This window comes from Lacerta agilis, chromosome 18 (genome assembly GCF_009819535.1).
Source record: "Lacerta agilis isolate rLacAgi1 chromosome 18, rLacAgi1.pri, whole genome shotgun sequence".
NCBI lineage: Eukaryota > Metazoa > Chordata > Lepidosauria > Squamata > Lacertidae > Lacerta > Lacerta agilis.
In genome coordinates, this window is record NC_046329.1 from 9,896,712 (window position 1) to 9,917,873 (window position 21,162).

Consider the following 21,162-nt stretch of genomic DNA (forward strand, 5'->3'; position numbering starts at 1 on the left):
CCTTCTCCTTGCACCCTCCATCTTTCCCAACATCAGGGTCTTTTCCAGGGAGTCTTCTCCTCTCATGAGGTGGCCAAAGTCTTGGAGCCTCAGCTTCAGGACCTGTCCTTCCAGTGAGCACTTAGGGCTGATTCCTTCAGAATGGAGAGGTTTGATCTTCTTGCAGTCCATGGGACTCTCACTGAGCGTGCTAGAGCCCTCCAAAAGTCACAAGCGCTACCTGCTTTCTGGGGCTTCTTGGAGTTGGAGTTGCACAGTTCAAAGACTCAACCTCCACTGGAGGTTGGAGTTAGCAAAAACACAACCTCCACAGACTTGGCTGAGTGTCAGGCCTAATGAGCAGAGCAGCTCTTTCCTTCATGAACATCAGTTGCGGAGATCAAAAGTCTCCTCCCGAGGGCTTTTCCCAAGCAATCGGAGACTGCGCCCACATGCAGCCAACCTCTTCTCCGCCCTTTTCATGCCTCTCCTGGTTCCAGGTTGTTGCAGCATCTTCTTTTTGTTTTTCATTTCATTACTTTTACAATCAATTTTCACAGGAGAAAGGTTGGAGGGGATGGAATAGGACGTCCCTCTTTTCACGGGAGAAACGTTGGAGGGGATGGAATAGAACGTCCCTATTTTCATGGGAGAAACGTTGAAAGGTGTGGAATAGGATGTTCCTATTTTCATCAGAGAGTTGTATTCAAATGTCTCCCCTCCGCAGGCTTCGATTCCAAAATCATGAAAAACTGTGGAAAAATCAAACTGAAGAAGACCAAACTCAGCCATCTGATGGATCGATTGGTGCTACTGGTAAAGATCTTTGGCTGCCTCTCCCTGACTTTTGTGTGTATCTCCTCAACCATGGGACCTGGAAGTTTTCTCTCCTCTCATCTCCTTTCCTCTCCTCTCCTCTCCTCTCCTCTATTCTTGTAGACAGCATTTCCAATGTACGTTTCTCCCTTATTCCTCCCTCCCAACTTTTGACTATCTCTCTGCCCTGTTGTCTCACTTCCCACACCACTTTTGATCGGGGAGTTTGCTTTCCTAAAAACAACAACAACCAAAAACCCCGAGAGTATCTGGAAGATAGGAAGAGAGAAAGATGCCTTGTAAATTAGTCAAGTCATTGCTTTATCATGGAGGTCAGGTTAAAACTTAAGGATATTCTGCATGCAAAGTAGATGTTCTACTGCTGACTCAGGACCCTTCCCTGTTTGGGCGTATTCCCTGGAGATAAGGAAAGATTACAGCTCTCGTGGTTCTGATTTAAATAGGAACATGCAGAGTCAGGTTGTAACTCCATAACCTCAACCATTTCTCCCACGAAAGCAGGGACGTCCTATTCCATCCCCTCCAACATCTTTCTGGTGAAAACAGGAACGTCTTTTCCAATCCCCCGCCAACATTTCCCGGGTGAAAATATGTTGTTGTTCAGTTGTTCAGCCGTGTCTGACTCTTCGTGACCCCATGGACCAGAGCATGCCAGGCACGCCTATCTTTCACTGCCTCTCATATTTTAGGCTCTGAAAATAGGGGCGTCCTATTCCATCCCCTCCAACGTTTCTCCCCTGAAAATAGGGACGTCCTATTCCGTCCCCTGCAACGTTTCTCCCCTGAAAATAGGGATGTCCTATTCCATCCCCTCCAACCGGTTTCTCCCCTGAAAATAGGGACGTCCTATTCTATCCCCTCCTACGTTTCTCCCGTGAAAAGAGGTACATCCTATTCCATCTCCTCTAACATTTCTCCTGTGAAAACAGGGACATCCTATTCCATCCCCTCCAACCGGTTTCTCCCCTGAAAATAGGGACGTCCTATTCCATCCCCTCCTACGTTTCTCCCGTGAAAAGAGGGACGTCCTATTCCATCTCCTCTAACATTTCTCCTGTGAAAACAGGGACATCCTATTCCATCCCCTTCAACCTTTCTCCCATGAAAACAGGGACGCCCTATTCCATGGAATTTCCCATGGAAATAGGGAGGTCCTACCAGACGCCCAATTTTCCGCCAATGGAAATAGGGACACCCTAAGGGAAAGCGGGACATTCCGGGATCAAATCGGGAACCGGTACGGCTTCCGTAATTCCAGGACTGCCCTAGGAAAACAGGGTCTGTGTGTTGGGAGCGACTGGTCCAGAGTCTCCTCCCCACGGAGGGCTGACGCTTCTTCGCTTCTCTCTGCAGATAACCATCTCACTGTTCCTCATCTCCTTCGGCCTGGCAGTCGGCTCCGGAGTCTTTGCCGAGAGGTTCCGGGAACAGCATGCCTACCTCTATGCTTTCTACAGCACCACGAGTTCCGTCGAATACAGCTTCTTTGCCTTTTGGGGCTTCCTCATTCTCCTCAGCCTGGTCATCCCCATGTCTATGCTAATTACGTAAGTCAACAGCCTCCTCCTCTTCCTCGGCGGCCGGGATCGGGGAGTCACGAGTGGACGGTGTCTCAGCATGGACTCCCTCGCTCAGTTGCCCATATGGATTGGTTCGCGGGAGTATAGGGTCAGTCAACAAGGACCACACTGGTTGCACTATATAGAATCATCCTAGAGTTGGAAGAGACCCCAAGGGCCATCCAGTCCAACCCCCTGCCAAGCAGGAAACACCATCAAAGCATTCCTGACAGATGGCTGCCAAGCCTCTGCTTAAAGACCTCCAAAGAAGGAGACTCCACCACACTCCTTGGCAGCAAATTCCACTGCCGAACAGCTCTCACTGTCAGGAAGTTCTTCCTAATGTTTAGAAGGGAATCTTCTTTCTTGTAGTTTGAATCCATTTCCCCGTGTCCGCTTCTCTGGAGCAGCAGAAAACAACCTTTCACCCTCCTCTATATGACATCCTTTTATATATTTGAACATGGCTATCATATCACCCCTTAACCTTCTCTTCTCCAGGCTAAACATACCCAGCTCCCTAAGCCGTTCCAAATAAGGCATCGTTTCCAGGCCTTGGACCATTTTGGTTGCCCTCCTCTGGACCCAAGATGGCGGGCGCGATCGGCCGGCACCCCTTCCGACCGGCGCCGCGCCGCGTTTTAAGGCTGCAGCGGGCGAACTGTTCACCCGCTGCAGCCTTAAAATGCGGCGCGGCGCAGCCCGGTGACGGTCAGAAGGGGTGCCGGCCGATCGCGCCCGCCATCTTGGCTGGACTGCACATGTCCACACATGCGCAGTCCACCCAGGAGGCTGTGCATGCATCGTGACGTCAGGGCGCGCACGCTGGGGAGCGGCGCACCGCCCCCCCGGGGAGGGGTGCCTTGGAGTTTGCCGCCCCGGGCGGCAGAGCGGCTCGCTACGCCTCTGGGGAGTCCACAACCAAGGGGGACCATTCTGATGTTCAGTAGGCTTGCACTACAAGCCACAGAATGTCTTCTTTGCCTGTTCAGTGATCGCGGATCTGTTCTCCCCGGCGCAGGTTCGAATTCATATACCTGGTCAACAGTTGTTTCATCAACTGGGATAGGGAGATGTACTATGCCCCAAAGGACATGCCAGCTAAGGCCCGCAGCACCAGTCTGAACGACCAACTGGGGCAGATAGAATATGTCTTTTCGGATAAGACGGGGACTTTGACCCAGAACATCATGACCTTCAAGAAATGTTGCATCAACGGCGTGATATACGGTAAAATCCCATTGGGATCCCACTGGGATTTAGGAACAACCCCCCACCCCAATTTCTGTCTAGGCAACCTTCAGAGTGGGTGGGGCAACAAATGTGATTTTTTTTTAACCTTTTGTGTGCCAGGGTAGCTTTTGCACACTCTTTTTTTTAAAAAAAGTCATTTATTTGGTTTTTCAAATTGAAATTTTAAAGTCCAACTTACAACATAAGCACTTAAGGAGGGTGGGACTCAGGGCTAGCAGCGAGGGGGTGTGGCCTGTGGGGAGTGGGTGTGGCCTATGGGCGAATTCCAAGACGGGGTGGGTGGGACCTGGAGGGAAGAGCCAATAGGATAAGATTCAGCTTTAAACGCACACCAAATCGAATTGATCTCCATCCCTACTCAGAGTAGACCCGTTGTCGTTAATGTGCCGGAGTGACCTAGGTCCATTTATTGCAATGGGTCTGCTCTCAGTATAGAACTTATTTAGTGGCGAATCATTCGTTTTCCGAAGCTATAAATGCGTCGCAGTTAATCTCCTTTTGCTTTTGTTAGACATTTCAACCTCCCTAATTTCTAAGGGTTCGGCCGTTAATATTTTCCCCACTCTCTTTCGGAAATATTTGCAGGTTCGGAGAGCAGCAACCAAGACAAGTCAATGGTAGGTTGTATATTCTTGCTGTAAATTACACGGGTTCCTCAAGAGATTGGTTTGCTTCACGCTTGCACGCCAAGCCAAGGTTTCTCATTCCATGGTTTCTTAAAACCATGGTTTCGCGTGGCGTGCGAGCTCAGCAGCTTAACCATGGTTTGCTGTCAACAGTTTGCCAGGTTTTGTTTGAACGTCGTGCCCCAAAATACAAAGGCATGAAGTGAGACTGGCTGGAAAGTAAACCCTGGTTAACCTTTTGTTAACCTGGTTAACCTGCTGTTTCCTTAGCAAACCATGGCTTAGCATTATGTGCCAACCGGGCCATTGTAGCCACATGAGAGAGGTCTGTGCACATGAGAGCTATTGATGTATTGGACTTCTATAAAGCTGGGGGAAGGGGAATCTTCTCTTACCACAAGGCCCACAGAGTGGAAATGTTCTTCTCCGAATGCTGGTTTATTTCTGTGTGAGTGTCTGGAGGCGGTTGGAAATCCTGACAAGACAGAAGGACGGTTTTTGAGGGACAAGGGACAGGTGGGTGTGGAGGACTCCCTGGTCCTGAATGGGGCAACTGTGCCCCTGAAGGACCAGGTGCGCAGCCTGGGGGTCATTTTGGACTCACAGCTGTCCATGGAGGCGCAGGTCAGTTCTGTGTCCAGGGCAGCTGTTTACCAGATCCATCTGGTATGCAGGATGAGACCCTCCCTGCCCGCAGACTGTCTCGCCAGAGTGGTGCATGCTCTGGTTATCTCCTGCTTGGACTACTGCCATGCGCTCTCCTTGGGGCTCCCTTTGAAGGTGACCTGGAAACTACAACTAATCCACAATGTGGTCACCGGGAGTGGAGACCATATAACACAAGTCCTGAAAGACCTACATTGGCTCCCAGTACGTTTCCGAGCACAATTCAAAGGGTTGGTGCTGACCTTGAAAGCCCTAAACGGCCCTGTTTCCTTGAAGGAGCATCTCCACCCCATTGTCCAGCCCGGACACTGAGGTCCAGCTCCAAGGTCCTTCTGCCGGTTCCCTCCCTGCGAGAAGCGAGGTTACAGGGAACCAGGCAGAGGGCCTTCTCGGTGGTGGTGACCACCCTGTGGAACGCCCTCCCTTCAGATGTCAAGGAGATAAACAACTATCTGACTTTTAGAAGACATCTGAAGGCAGCTCTGTTTAGGGAAGTTTTTAAAGTTTGATGATTTATCGTGTTTTTAATGTTCTGTTGGGAGCCGCCCAGAGTGGCTGGGGAAACCCAGCCAGATCTGTGGGGTATAAATAATAATTTGTTGTTGTTTCTGAACTGAGTGTGTGTGAAAGCGGAATCTGATGGTTTGAAGCCTTCCCTGGGGTTCTTCCTCATCATTAACCTCTGAACTTCATTCCTCCCCCACCCCAGGAAACTGATTTGAAGTGGAACAAGTATTTGGATAGTAAGCTGGAATTTTACGACCAGGAGCTCCTGGCGAACATCCGACGAAACGACGACCCCATGGTGAAGGAATTCATGCGGCTGCTTGCAATCTGCCACACCGTCATGGTCGAGGAGAAACAGAGTGAGTTTAGGCTTTTAACTAACATTGAAGTGTAATAAAACAGCAAGCGTTTAAAACTGCCTTCCAACAGTGGGGACACTGGTTTCCGGGCGGGAGTTGATCCCGGTGAGAGGGTTTGCCAAGCGTGCCTTCCTCTTAGCGCGTTTCTCCCTTCCATCCCGAATTCGAGCGTCTTCAAATCCCACAATACCTTTGGTAAAGGCCGTTCTCCAACTGGAGCGCTCGCAGGCCAGTGTTTCCCAGTTGTCAGTGTTTATACTACATTTTTTAAGATTTGCCTTGTTGTTCAGTCATTCAGTGGTGTCCGACTCTTGGTGACCCCATGGACCAGAGCACGCCAGGCCCTCCTGTCTTCCACTGCCTCCCACAGTTTAGCCAAACTCATGCCAGTCGCTTCGAGAACACTGTCCAACCATCTCATCCTCTGTCATCCCCTTCTCCTTGTGCCCTCCATCTTTCCCAACATCAGGGTCTTTCCCAGGGAGTCTTCTCTTCTCATGAGGTGGCCAAAGTCTTGGAGCCTAAGCTTTAGGATCTGTCCCACATGTCTGAAATAGTTTTTGTTTAGTCGTGTCCGACTCTTCATGACCCCATGGACCAGAGCACGCCAGGCACTCCTGTCTTCCACTGCCTCCCGCAGTTTAGCCAAACTCATGTTAGTAGCTTTGAGAACACTGTCCAGCCATCTCATCCTCTGTCGTCCCCTTCTCCTTGCGCCCTCCATCTTTGCCAACATCAGGGTCTTTTCCAGGGAGTCTTCTCTTCTCATCAGGTGGCCAAAGTCTTGGAGCCTCAACTTCAGGATCTGTCCTTCCAGTGAGCACTCATTTCCTTAAGGATGGATAGGTTTGATCTCCTTGCAGTCCATGGGACTCTCAAGAGTCTCCTCCAGCACCAGAATTCAAAAGCATCCATTCTTCGGCGACCAGCCTTCCTTATGCTCCAGCTCTCACTTCCATACATCACTACTGGTCTTACCTACCATTTTATGTAAACCACTTGGATTGTGGGTGTTTATACTACATTTAAATATATATATATATGTGCCTGAATGCCAGCAAGGCTGAACCAGGGTGTAATTCCCTGCTCAGATCAACCCTAGTGTGAAATAACTCTAGCTCTATGAATGAGGGTCAGCAAGGCTGAAATGGGATGTAATGGGTGGCTCGCTCCATTCCCTAGCGGGAAGTAAACAAAGTCATAGAATAATGAGGACTAGAAGCCTCTTTGAGGAAGTGCACGTCTCTCAAGAAATGCTGGCTCTCGCTGGTTGTTGTTTCAGCTTCTCTGACACCTGAGCTGTGCTGTTATTCTTGCTTATACCCACAGGGCTCTGGATGGAAGCCACAAACCACAGCTTCATAGTAGATACAAAGGATTTGTTTTATATATATTTTAAAAAAACCTTTTAATTATTGTACTCAGCCTAATGTAAGCAGATCCTTTCCTTGTCCGGCTAATCCCATTGTGTGACCCATTAAGTCGTTAACGGGGAGGGGGGGCAGTGGAGGAAGACATCTGTTTTGCAGCGAGAAGAGGAAATGTTTGCAGTGAATTTTACGGATACTGCCCCATTTGTTTCTGTTTCGAATGGCAATACTTCGTTGCTTTTGTAATGCAAAGTTCAGCAGAATACGTTGAAGCAGGGTTTCTAGCTTGGCCTCACGACCGTGGGTTCCTGGGGCCCTGGGCGCGCGCACGGGTCTGGAGCCGAAACTTGTGGGTGCCTTGCCCCTTCATGGGGAATTTTGCGAGTGCTCTGGCACCCAGGGAGGAAGGGAAAGGGGGAGGAAGGGAAAGGAGAACGTTAGCCGCTTTGAGACTCCTTCGGGTAGTGATAAAGCGGGATATCAAATCCAAACTCCTCTTCTTCTTCTTTCTTCCCTCCTTCCTTCCTTCCTTCCTTCCTTCCTTCCTTCCTTCCTTCCTGTCTGTCAAGTGGGGATCTTTCCTTCCTTCTCTCTGTTTCCCCTTCCTTCCTTCCTTCCTTCCTTCCTTCCTTCCTTCCTTCCTTCCTTCATTCTCTCTCTCTCTCTCTCTCTCTCTCTCTCTCTCTCTCTCTCTCTCTCCTTTCTTTCTTCTTTCTTTCTTTCTTTCTTTCTTTCTTTCTTTCTTTCTTTCTTTCTTTCTTTCTTTCTTTGAGAGCCACTCTGGTGTAGTGGTTAAGAGCGGTAGACTCGTAATCTGGGGAACCGGGTTCGCGTCTCCGCTCCTCCACATGCAGCTGCTGGGTGACCTTGGGCTAGTCACACTTCTCTGAAGTCTCTCAGCCCCACTCACTCCACAGAGTGTTTGTTGTGGGGGAAGAAGGGAAAGGAGAATGTGAGCCGCTTTGAGACTCCTTCGGGTAGTGAGAAAGCGGGATATCAAATCCAAACTTCTCCTCCTCCTCCTCCTCTTCTTCTACTTCTTCATCTTCATCTTCATCCAGCCTCATGGATTTGTGATCAATCTGGACAGAAGGGGCTGGGATGATTCTGGCGATGACCCTCTGCTCTCCTCCCTCCCCATTTCTCATAGATCAGCTGGTCTACCAAGCAGCTTCGCCGGACGAGGAAGCCCTGGTGACAGCGGCCAGGAACCTGGGCTACGTCTTCCTCTCTCGAACGCAGGACACGGTCACCATCAGCGAGCTTGGGGTGGAGAGGACCTACAAGGTGTTGGCCCTCCTGGACTTCAACAGCGTCCGCAAACGGATGTCCATCCTGGGTGAGTGTTTTGTGGGCCCATAATCACAGAACCGTAGAGTTGGGAAAGGGAGCCCTGAAAATTACCTGTCCTGTACGGAGACCCAAACATGTGACCACAGGGTCCTTGACATCTGGCAGGAGGGCGTTCCACAGGGCGGGCGCCACCACCAAGAAGGCCCTCTGCCTGGTTCCCTGTAACCTCACTTCTCACAGGGAGGGAACCACCAGAAGGCCCTTGGAGATGGACCTTGGTGTCTGGGCTGGACGATGGGGGTGGAGACGCTCCTTCAGGTATACTGGGCCATTTAGGGCTTTCAAGGTCAGCACCAACACTTCGAATTGTGCTCAGAAACATCCTGAGAGCCAATGTAGGTCTTTCAGGACCGGTGTTATATGGTCTCGGCGACCACTCCCAGTCACCAGCCTGGCTGCCGCATTCTGGATTAATTGTCATTTCCGGATCACCTTCAAAGGTAGCCCCACGGAGAGCGCATGGCAGGAGTCCAAGCGTATTTTCAGGGATGGGAAGCTTCATCCTTCCAGGTGCTGTCAGACTACAACTCCCATCAGCCCTGACGTTTAGGGATGATGGGAGTTGGGGTCCAGGAACAACTGGGACGGTCAGAGGTTTCCCGCCTTTGGTAAACAGATGATGCCTCTCTCTAATGTGGTGTAGTGGTTAAGAGCAGTGGACTTGTAATCTGGTGAACCGGGTTCGCTTCTCCCCTCCTCCGCATGCAGCTGCTGGGTGACCTTGGGCTAGTCACGCTTCTCTGAAGTCTCTCAGCCCCACTCACCCCACAGAGTGTTTGTTGTGGGGGAAGGAAGGGAAAGGAGACTGTTAGCCGCTTTGAGACTCCTTCGGGTAGAGATAAAGCAGGATATCAAACCCAAACTCCTCCTTCTCCTCCTCCTTCTCCTTCTCCTTCTCCTTCTCCTCCTCCTCCTCCTTCTCCTCCTTCTCCTTCTCTCCTTCTCTCCTTCTCTCCTTCTCTCCTCCTCCTCCTCCTCCTTCTCTCCTTCTCCTCCTTCTCCTCCTCCTCCTCATTCTCTCCTTCTCCTTCTCTCCTTCTTCTCCTCCTCCTTCTTCTCCTTCTCCTCCTCCTCCTCCTCCTCCTCCTCCTCCTCCTCCTCCTCCTCCTCCTCTCCTTCTCTCCTTCTCCTTCTCTCCTTCTCCTTCTCTCCTTCCCCTTCTCCTCCTCCTTCGCTCCTTCTCCTTCTCCTCCTCCTCCTCCTCCTCCTCCTCCTCCTCCTCCTCCTCCTCCTCCTCCTCCTCCTCCTCCTTCTCTCCTTCTCCTTCTCTCCTCCTTCTCTCCTTCTCCTCCTCCTCCTCCTTCTCTCCTTCTCCTTCTCTCCTCCTCCTCCTTCATCTCCTTCTCCTCCTCCTTCTTCTTTCTCTCTCTCTTTCTCCTTCTCTCTCAACTTAAGGTTTTTTTTGTTTCTCCCTCCCACCCCACAGTGCGGGACCCTGAAGGCCGTATCAAGCTTTACACCAAAGGGGCAGACACAGTGATCCTCGAGCGACTCCACAGAGACCGTGAGAACGAAGGATGTACCGTCAAGGCTCTGGATGTAAGTCTTGCACCAGGGTTCGGGTGCGGGTGGAAGCTGGTGTGACTTAGTGGGCAGAGTGTCGGACTAAGATCTGGCCGGCCAGGGTTCAAATCCCCACTCGGCCACGAAGCTCGCAGGGTGACCTCAGGCAAGTTAACATGCTCTCCCTCACAAATAAAATAGGGAGGAGGAGATTTCCGCACGCTGCCTTGAGCTCCTCAGAGGAATGTAAATGTAAAAAATAAATCCATTGCCACCAGAATTCCACCTGCCCTAAATTGAAATATTGAAGTGAGCTCAGGTCTTTCCCGCAAAGCTAAAGTAAGATTCTAGTCCTCGTGCTGGTGGCTAAAGGGCTCATTTAGTAGGAACATAGGAAGGTGCCTTTTACAGAGTCGGACCACTGGTCCATCTAGTTCAATATTGTTGACACAGGCTGGCAGCAGCTGCTCTTCAGGATTTTAGACAGAGATATTTCCCAGTCCTAGCGACTTCCAACGAAAAGTTAAAAATACATTAAAACATCAAACATTAAAAACCTCCCTAAACAGGGCTGCCTTCAGATGTCTTCTAAAAGTCAAATAGTTGCTTATTTCCTTGGCGTCTGAAGGGAGGGCGCCACCACCGAGAAGGCCCTCTGCCTGGTTCCCTGTAACCTCGCTTCTCGCAGGGAGGGAACCGCCAGAAGGCTCTCAGAGCTGGACCCCGGTGTCTGGGCTGGACAATGGGGTGGAGACGCTGCTTCAGGGAAACAGGGCCATTTAGGACTTTGAAGGTCAGCACCAACGCTTTGAATTGTGCTCGGAAACGTCCTGGGAGCCTATGTAGGTCTTTCAGGACCGGTGTTGTATGGTCTCGGTGGCCGCTCCCAGTCCCCAGTCTGGCTGCCGCATTCTGGATTAGTTGCAGTTTCCGGGTCACCTTCAAAGGGAGTCCCACGGAGAGCGCGTGGCAGTAGTCCAAGCGGGAGATAACCAGAGCATGCACCACTCTGGCGAGACAGTCTGCGGGCAGGGAGGGTCTCATCCTGCGTACCAGATGGAGCTGGCAGACAGCCGCCCTGGACACAGAATTAACCTGTGCCTCCATGGACAGCGGTGAGTCCAAAATAACTCCCAGGCCACGGTGTCCCCTTCTGCAGAAATCCACCTCCCCAGCAGTCTTTGCTTTCGCCTCTCCTAGACTTTCGCCGCCGAGACACTGCGGACTCTGTGCGTGGCGACGAAAGATGTGGACGAGAGCGAGTATTCCCTGTGGAGTAAGAAGCATCACGCTGCCAGCGTCTTGCTGCAGGGTCGCGCCCAAGAACTGGACATGGTTTACGAGGAGATCGAGAAAGATCTGAGGGTAAGAGCTCCTTTCGTCCTTTCTAGGAACAGGGTGCAAGGTGTTATTATTATTATTATTTATTATTATCACCTTTACTGTCACTACTATTAAAAAATTGTGTACCGCTGTATACCCACAGGTCTCAGGGTGGTCTGCAACATAGGTAAAGGTAAAGGGACCCCTGACCATTAGGTCCAGTCACGGACGACTCTGGGGTGGCGGCGCTCATCTCAATTTACTGGCCAAAGGATCCGGCGTACAGCTTCCGGGTCATGTGGCCGGCATGACTAAGCCGCTTCTGGCGAACCAGAGCAGCTCACGGAAACGCCGTTTCCCTTCCCGCCGGAGCGGTACTGTCAGGATCTTCCCCAGTACTGCTCACGAGTAACGACAGAGCCTCTTTTGAAAACTAAGGCTGTTTATTGAGCATTGCTATTTACAAGCGGAGGTACAGTGGTGCCTCGCAAGACGAAATTAATTCGTTCCGCGAGTTGTTTTGTATTGCGAAAATTTCGTCTTGCAAAGCACGGTTTCCCATAGGAATGCATTGGAATTTTCGTCTTGCGAAGCACGACCGTAGAAAAATTTGTCTTGCAAGTCACCTAAAAAAATAATAATCGCAAAACCCTTTCGTCTAGCGAGTTTTTCGTTGTGCGAGGCATTCGTCTTTTGAGGTACCACTGTAGTCAAAAACGTGACCGTTCAATCACTTATCAGAATCCGGAAGTACATTCCTACGGCTTGCCGCCCAGCACCAAATTTTCAGCACCCTGAAACGATGTCTCCTGGGTCCCCTAGCCCCCCCCCTGCTCTGGGCCTGTGTCGGAAGCTGTGAGCTTCTCTCCGATCTTGTCTGGATGGTGGTGCTGGGTCTCTCTGCAGCGTCACGGAGCCCTTGCTCCGCTCCCTCGCTTGGAGACAATTCCTCGGATAGGGAGGAGGAGGAGGAGGAGGAGGAGGAGGAGGAGGAGGAGGAGGAGGAGGAGGAGTCCGTTTGCAAAAGGGACTCGGGTTCCCTATAGCTTATTTATTTTTTTATTTATTTTTATTTTTTTATTTATTGTCATTGTCCGTATATACACAGTATACACAACATCGAAAATCAAACACCCAAAGACCGGATTTACCATACACATTTGCACATATCTCCAACACTCTCATCCTTATTAAAACATAATCTATTAAAACATAACATAATCCAGAGTATAACATAACCTATTAAAAGCATAGCATAACCTAAAAGCCTGTCTCATTCCTTACTACTCACTGCTTACTATTACTTACTACTGACCCTGAGATCATTATTAAGTGCAATCAAAGCTCTTGGATAGAAACTATTCAGAAGGCGTGTGGTTCGAGTTTTCATTATCCTGTATCTTCTGCCCGAAGGCAACAGTTCAAAAAGGTTGTGAGCAGGATGGGTGGGATCTCTCAGGATGTTGTGTGACTTCTTCAAACAGCGAGACGTGAAGATCTCGTCCAGGGTTGGTAGTTGTCTTCCCTTGAAGAGCAGCTCTCCCTGTCCTGCTCCTGAGCTCTCCCTGTCCTGCTCCTGTCCTCCTCTCTCCCTCTCCTCGCGAGGAGCCGGGCTACTCCTGACAGGTACCTATTACGAGCGAGGAAGGAGCTGGGGGCCAAAGGCTTCTGGCTTAACTCCAGTTCCATCATTGCCTCGCCTTGGTCTCCCCCTCTCAGCTCCTGGGGGCCACAGCTATCGAGGACAAACTGCAAGAAGGGGTTCCCGAGACCATCCAGCTTCTCAAAAGGGGAGACATCAAAGTGTGGGTGCTGACGGGAGACAAGCAAGGTAAGGAATCTGTGGGGAACCGTCCCACCAACCAGCCCCCACCTGGCTGCCTTTACCACCCTTCTTTGGCGATCCCTCGTAGCTGAGTAAGATTGTCTTCCATGAACACGGTTTTCAAAAGTGAGTCCATAAGTGACTGCGGAGGCCAATTCGGGATCCACACATCCTTCCCATAGGTTTCCGGGCGGGAGTTGATCCCAGTGAGAGTTTGCCAAGCGTGCCTTCCTCTAAGCACGTTTCCCCCTTGCGTCCTGAGTTCGAGTATCTGACCTTTGGTCTAAGATGGGGTCTTCTTCTTCTTCTTCTTTGGCGATCCCTCGTAGCCGAGTAAGATTGTCTTCCATAACATGGTTTTAGCAATGAGTCTGTAAGTGACTGTGGAGTCCAGTTCTGGGTCCACACGTCCTTCCGCAGTGGGGACATAGGTTTCCGGGCGGTAGCTGATCCCGGTGAGGGTTTGCCAAGCGCACCTTCCTCTAAGCACGTTTCCCCCTTGCGCCCTGAGTTCGAGTGTCTCCAAAGCCCAGGACGCCTTTGCTAAAGTCTGTTCTCCAACTGGAGCACTCGCAGGCCAGTGTTTCCCGGTCGTCGGTGTTTATACTACATTTTTTAAATAGATTTGCCTTGAGAGAGTCTTTTAAATGTGCAAGAGCGGAAGCAAAGAACACGCTGAAGACGGCCGTGGTTGTTGGCACACCAGGGCACCCTCACCTCATTTTAGCTCTTTCCTTGTGTTCACAGAGACTGCCGTCAACATTGGGTTTGCTTGTCGACTTCTCTCGGACGATATGACTATTCTGGAGGAGAGCGAAATCAGGTATGGGTGTCTGCCGAGCAATAGGTTTGGGGCAAGTTCTCTCCGGTGAGAGAACCCCCAGCAGAGATTTAAAACCACAAAACATGCAGTGGAAATGCAGGCTGTTAGAACTTTAAAATATGCCCTCTCTTCCAAAGTTTCCCGCTTCTCCTAGCATATATTGTTGTTGTTGTTCAGTCGTGTCCGACTCTTCGTGACCCCATGGAACAGATCACGCCAGGCCTAGCATATGTATATATAAACCTGTTTGGTTAGTTAAATAAGAGGAGCATAGAATTTTAGAGTTGGAAGGGATCCCCAAAGGTCATCCAGTCCAACCCCCTGCAATGCAAGTATCTCTGCAAAAGCATCCGTAGCAAATGGCCACCCAACCTCTGCTTCGAAACCTGGAGAGTCCACAACCTCCCGAGGGAGACCGTACCACCGTTGAATGGCTCTACCTGTCAGAAAGTTCTTCCTGATGTTGAGTCTTGTAACTTGAACCCATGGTTTACTTACAAGCGCTTCAAAGGTCAGAGCCATGTGCTGTTCCACGCAGCGTTTGGGGGGAAAAAAAGTTGCACAGGCAGAAAAAACTTGGCTTAGTTGCAAAGGGATGGAAGTCCCTAAATGATTTGGTTCCTGGACGCCTCTGATGCCGTACGTTTCGGCTCTCAAATGCCGAAAACCTGGAGGTAAATGCTTCTGTTTTCAAATGTTTTCCGGCATCTGAATGTGCTGCGCGGCTTCTGCTGAGTGCAAGAAGCTCTTGCAACCAATGGGAAGCCGTGCCTTGGTTTTTGAATGTTTCAGAAGCCCAACGGGCTTCCGGAACGGATTTCGTTTGAGAACTGATGTACCACTGTATAGGAACCCAAGGGAGGCTTGTTAAAGCCATGCAACTAAGCTGCAGCAACCAGTTTACCGTATTTTTCGCTCCATAAGACTTTTTTCCTCCTAAAAAGTAAGGGGAAATATCTGTGCGTCTTATGGAGCGAATGGTGGTCCCTGGAGCTGAATTGCCCAGGGGCCAAAAGAGGATCATGCTTTTTATTTTACAAAGAGAAAAGGGGGTGTTGAAAGGACCCGCTCAGCAGCTGACCAGCAAGAGATCGGGAGAGAGATAAGAGTCCCGGCTCCCTTTCAGCCCCGCCCTCCTTTGTTGAATGTGCTGCAGAGGGAGGTTGTTTGTTTCCCCAGCGACATGGGACTGGCTGATTAGATTATCTGTCTGGAAACTGTAGAAAAGGCTCCCTTTCCTTTAGAAGCTGCAGAAATGTGAGTTGAACCCCATAAAAACGGGGCTTTTCCTCTTTGCTTTTCCCCCTTTGCAAAAGGAGCTTTGCTTTTCCCCCTTTGCAAAAAAAGCTGCAAAACTTTTAGCTGATCCTCAAAAAAATAGGGCTTTTCCCTTTGCAAAAAAGCTGCAAAACTTTTAGCTGATCCTCAGAAAAACAGGGCTTTTCCCTTTGCAAAAAAAGGTGCCAAACTTTTAGCTGATCCTCAGAAAAACAGGGCTTTTCCCTTTGCAAAAAAAGGTGCCAAACTTTTAGCTGATCCTCAAAACAACAGGGCTTTTAGAGGAGGAAAACCAGAAAATATATATTTTTTTCTTGTTTCCTCCTCTAAAAACGAGGTGCGCCCTATGGAGGGAAAAATACAGTAGCCAGCTCACATGTTGACCTTCTCAGGTAGACAGAGGGATCAAAGTCTTGGTTAGCTAGTCCCTCCCCCAGTGAGCTAAGCCTGGCAGGCCAGCTTACTCTATGGTATTAACCCCTTCATGCATTAATCCGACTTGCCGGTGATTATGTTGGTGATATGAAGCTATGCGTCAGCGTTTCGATTTTGGCCCTTCAACCACCCACCTTGTTTTGCAGTGAGATCCTGGAGCAAGGCTGGTTCAGCAACGGCAGCTTAGCTAGCAGCAGAGAAGGCCTCTGCAAAGAGAAGTCTTTCCTCTCCTCCCCAGCCTCCTGGCCGCACGGCAAGAAAGCATTGGTCGTCACCGGGGACTTCCTGGTAAGATACCTATTTTTGCTGGACCCCTCTTCCTTCCTTCCCAGACTTAAATTCTAGAAATGGAAAGTATTTTTGCAGCCCATTCCACACACACACGTTGTTGTTGTTCAGTCGTTCAGTCGTGTCCGACTCTTCGTGACCCCATGGACCAGAGCACGCCAGGCACGCCTATCCTTCACTGCCTCTCGCAGTTTGGCCAAACTCATGTTAGTAGCCTCGAGAACACTGTCCAACCATCTCACCCTCTGTCGTCCCCTTCTCCTTGTGCCCTCCATCTTTCCCAACATCAGGGTCTTTCCCAGGGAGTCTTCTCTTCTCATGAGGTGGCCAAAGTACTGGAGCCTCAGCTTCAGGATCTGTCCTTCCAGTGAACACTCAGGGCTGATTTCTTTAAGGATGGATAAGTCTGATCTACTTGCAGTCCATGGGACTCTCAAGAGTCTCCTCCAGCACCAGAATTCAAAAGCATCAATTCTTCGGCGATCAGCTTTCTTTATGGTCCAGCTCTCACTTCCATCCATCACTACTGGGAAAACCATAGCTTTAACTATACGGACCTTTGTTGGCAACGTGATGTCTCTGCTTTTTAAGATGCTGTCTGGGTTTGTCATTGCTTTTCTCCCAAGAAGCAGGCGTCTTTTAATTCCGTGACTGCTGTCACCATCTGCAGTGATCATGGAGCCCAAGAAAGTGAAATCTCTCACTGCCTCCATTTCTTCCCCTTCTATTTGCCAGGAGGTGATGGGACCAGTGGCCATGATCTTCGTTTTTTTGATGTTGAGCTTCAGACCACCCCCCCCCCCAAATATATATCCTCCAGGTAGTATAGCCATCTTTTCAGCCAGCGTAGTTTTGACACCTCTCAGGTAGGCACCTCTCAGGTAGGAGCTCCCCCTGCCCGCTTCCTGCCTTTACCTACTTCTGAGGAGCCCAAAATAAAGATTTCAAGTCAAAATGGAAGCTGGGCAAAGCGAGCGAGCCTACCCTTTTATTTAGATCTGCGGCCCATGTTTTCTTTCGTTATTACGGCATGGGTTTTCGTGGTTTTATGCAGTCACGCCTCTGGTTGCGTTCGGCACGGGTTACGAAGGCGCCAAACCCAGAATTGCTAAATTGCAGAAGCGCCGAATCATGCCGCGCACGTGCGCAGATACGGTGCTCCAGGTTGCGCTCTTTTCATGCTGTGAACGGGCCTCCGGAACGGATCCCGTTTGCAACCAGAGGTACCACTGCATTGTAAAACTCCCTGTGTGATCTTCGGATGAAGGGCGATGCAGGAATTGAATGAATGAATGAATGGAGAATGAATCATATTCGTCTCTGAGTTTGCTACCCTCACAGTGCCAATGTATTTGATGCACTATACAGTCGTACCTTGGAAGTCGAACGGAATCCGTTCCAGAAGTCCGTTCGACTTCCAGGATGTTCTGAAACCAAAGCGCGGCTTCTGGAAGTCATGGAAGCCTCTTCAGACGTTCGGTCTCCGAAAGACCATTCGAAAACCGGAACACTCACTTCCGGGTTCCGATTGTTCGGGAGCCGATTTGTTTGGGAGCCAAGGCGTTTGAGTTCCATGGTTGTTTCTTCTGCACTGCAGCGGTACCTCGGGTTACAAACACTTCAGGTTACAAACGCTTCGTGTTACAAACTCTGCTAACCCAGAAGTAATAATAATAATAAATAATAATAAAAATTATTTATACCCCGCCCTTCCCAGCCAAAAAAAAACCGGGCTCAGGGCGGCTACCACTAATTAAAATCACAGCAAAAAACATAAACACATTCAATTTAAAATAACAGATTAAAATACAAATTTAAAAATTCAATATTAAAACTGCAGCCTCATTTTCAAATAACCCACCAATAAAAGAATGAAGCATAAATATCAAACAGAAACCAACCCAAAGGCCAGGTGGAACAGCTCCGTCTTGCAGGCCCTGCGGAAAGATGCCAAATCCCACAGGGCCCTGGTCTCTTGTGATAGACTGTTCCACCAAGTCGGGGCCAATACTGAGAAGGCCATGGCCCTAGTTGAGGCCAACCTAGCATCTTTGTTGCTCGGGGCCGCCAAAAGATTATTATTTGAGGACCTTAAGGTCTTACACGGGACATACCAAGTAGTTGCGACGGGTTGCAAACTTTGCCCCAGGATGAGAACAGAAATCGCGTGGCGGCAGCAGCGGGAGGCCCCATTAGCAAAAGCGCGCCTCAGGTTAAGAACGGACCTCCGGAACAAATCAGGTACCGCTGTACTCCAAATCTTCCCCCAAGTGGCAATTAATCCGCGACAGGAACCGAGAATTCGGGGCGGTCTCTTAACAAATAAAGACCATCTGACTGGGTGTCTCCTCATTTTCTTCCCAGGATAAAATCTTCCACACGGAGGGATCGACCAAGGAGGAACAGAAGCTGAGATGGTGGCAGCGTTTTGGCTGCTGCCGCAACAGGACCGAGAAGGACCAGGAAAACGCGATGGAAAAAGCCTTTGTGGAATTGGCCACCACCTGCCAGGCCGTGATCTGCTGTAGGGTGACCCCCAAACAGAAAGCCCTCATCGTTCAGATGGTCAAGCGACACAAGAAAGCCATCTCGTTGGCCATTGGAGATGGGGCCAACGACGTCAACATGATTAAAAGTGAGGCCTGCTCCCAGGAGACCGAGAAGACTTGAGCTTCTAGGTCAGGCACCCCCAAACCCGGCCCTTCCAGATGTTTTGGGACTACAACTCCCATCACCCCTAGCTAACAGGGCCGGTGGTCAGGGATGATGGGAATTGTAGTCCCAAAACATCTGGAGGGCCGAGTTTGGGGGTGCCTTTTCGAGGTCTTCAGCTGCAATGCAGGAATCTCCGCTAAAGCATCCATGACAGATGCTTGCTGTCAGAAAGTTCTTCCAGATGTTTAGTCAGTATCCCCTTTCTTATTACAGTGGTGCCTTGGTTCTCAAACGCCTTGGTACTCAAACAACTTGGAACCCAAACGCTGCAAACCCGGAAGTAAGTGTTCCGGTTTGTGAACTTTTTTCCGGAAGCCGAACTTGCTCCGTTTTGAGTGTTACGCTTCCAATTTGAGTGTTAGTTGAGGTCTGTCTGTTTTTGCTGTTTATTTTGCGTTTCTGTTTTTGCGGCTCTTCTCGTTTTTGTTTTTTTGGTGACTGTGCGGAACCCAGTCCAGCTACTGACGGATGGATTGTGTGACTGCAGTCCATTGTTTATCGCTTTCGTTTTATGGATCAATGGTCTCGTTAGATAGTAAAACCCATGTTAAATTGCTGTTTTAGGGGGTCGTTTTTAAAAGCCTGGAACGGATTAATGCGTTTTGCATTGCTTGCTGTGGGAAAGCGCGCCTTGGTTTTGGAACGCCAGAGGGCATCAGAGGAGGGAGGGAGGGAAGGAAAGAGGGACAGAGGCCAGGGTTGCCCGCAACACCCCTGGCCAACATTCAAGGCACCTCAAGGTACCACGGCACATGGGGCGAAAACCACTGACCTTATCAATCGCCTTTTTTCTCTCCAGCTGCTGACATCGGGGTCGGGATTAGCGGGCAGGAAGGGATGCAGGCTGTTCAGTGCAGCGATTATGCCCTGGCTCAGTTCCGCTACCTGGAGCGACTCCTCTTTGTCCACGGCCGTTGGTCCTACCTCCGGATCTGCAAGTTCCTCCGCTACTTCTTCTACAAGACCTTCGCCGGCATGATGGTGCAGATCTGGTTTGCTTTCTACACTGGCTTCACAGCGCAGGTAAGAAGGGATAGGGCCCAAGGGGCTCATCTAGCATCCTCATCTCACACTGGCCAGTCAGATACCTGTAAGATGACCTCAGGCTCCGAAGAACAAGAGCTATCTCCTGTGCACTCTTTCAGCTTCCAGCAAGTGGTGTGTTATTGCCTCTAACTTGATGAATAACCATTGATAGACATCTCCACCTCCGCAAATTTGTTTAATCCTCTTTTAAAGCTATCTAAGTTGGCAGTCGTTGCTGCCTCTTGTGGCAGTGAGTTCCATAGTTTAAACTATGCACTCCACGTGAATTTTAAGGGGTTCCCCCGCCCTCTCCCTGCAGTTCGTACCCTTTCATTCTGCCATTTTGTTTGCTTCCGAGGTGATACGGTACTGTGCATGATGACCTGTGAGGCGGAAGATCCTGGGTTCGAGTCCTGTGTTTTTGTTTTGCTTTATTCTTTAACTGTTGTTGCCCCTGGTCGTGGCAAAACCAGCAGCAACTATGGGGTATAAATAATAATAAGAGGGTGATGATGATTTGTAACCATTCCCCCCCCCCCAACTGCACAAACCAAGCACTATTCGAAGGCATCATGGGAGGAAAATGGTGCCTGATTCATAAATGGCGGTGCAATGTGATGTTCTCTTTTTCTAGCTGTGTACTTATGTGTGTGAAAGAAGGGAGGGAGGGAGAGATGGAGTGAGAGAGAAACAGAGATGGGGAGAGAGAAAAGGTAAATTGATAAGGTAGCGTGTTCTCCATAAAATGCATATGCCTTTTAAGCCAGAAATGGCCAGTGGTCAGGAATGATGGGAGTTGTAGTCTGACAACACCTGGAGGGTCACCGATGCCCCTCATCCTTGCTATGAGAAGGTCTCATTCCCTACTGCATTCAAGAGTTGAAAGGCGGCCTCTGTTCGGAAGAGACATTCACTCCTCAGCGAAGGGGATGCCTCTTCTTGGTTCAGGGATGGCGAACATCGGTGAACCTCCAAGTGTCACTGGACCGTAGGTCCCAGCAGCTGGCATGGGCTGGATGATAGGAGTTGTAGTCCAGTGACATAGGGAGGGTCATAGGTTCCTAACACCGGATGCAAAGTTACGTGAAGGAAACCCATCTAATCCTCTCTGGTTTTGCTCTTCCATCTCAGCCTCTGCTGGAGGGCTGGTTCCTTGCCCTCTACAATGTCTTCTACACTTCATACCCGGTGTTGTGCATGGGCTTGTTTGAACAGGTAAGTCCGCCGTTTCCGTAGATGCGTTTGCTACCCAAACCCACTCATCCCATTCTCCCCCAGGTTCTGAACCCTAACCCTAACCCTATGCCAAACAGTGACCCACCACTGCAGTTGGCATTCAGAAACATCATGCCGCTGATCCCACAGGGAGCGTTCAGAGACCAGGGCAATGTAGTAGTAGTAGTAGTAATAATAATAATAATAATAATAATAATAAT

At 49.9% G+C, this 21,162-nt stretch overlaps 1 protein-coding gene across 1 annotated transcript in view; it reads left to right on the forward strand.

Annotated features, from left to right (window-relative positions):
• Positions 1-21,162, forward strand: part of ATP8B3 (ATPase phospholipid transporting 8B3) — a 43,635-nt gene that overhangs the window by 15,348 nt on the left and 7,125 nt on the right. The window contains exons 11-24 of the mRNA XM_033136923.1: positions 707-795; positions 2,170-2,363; positions 3,397-3,605; positions 4,215-4,246; positions 5,631-5,787; positions 8,308-8,496; positions 9,937-10,049; positions 11,214-11,378; positions 13,056-13,167; positions 13,909-13,984; positions 15,844-15,985; positions 18,350-18,620; positions 19,500-19,723; positions 20,858-20,941. Coding sequence (XP_032992814.1) covers positions 707-795; positions 2,170-2,363; positions 3,397-3,605; positions 4,215-4,246; positions 5,631-5,787; positions 8,308-8,496; positions 9,937-10,049; positions 11,214-11,378; positions 13,056-13,167; positions 13,909-13,984; positions 15,844-15,985; positions 18,350-18,620; positions 19,500-19,723; positions 20,858-20,941 — 2,057 coding nt within the window. The remainder of the gene's footprint in view (positions 1-706; positions 796-2,169; positions 2,364-3,396; positions 3,606-4,214; positions 4,247-5,630; positions 5,788-8,307; positions 8,497-9,936; positions 10,050-11,213; positions 11,379-13,055; positions 13,168-13,908; positions 13,985-15,843; positions 15,986-18,349; positions 18,621-19,499; positions 19,724-20,857; positions 20,942-21,162) is intronic.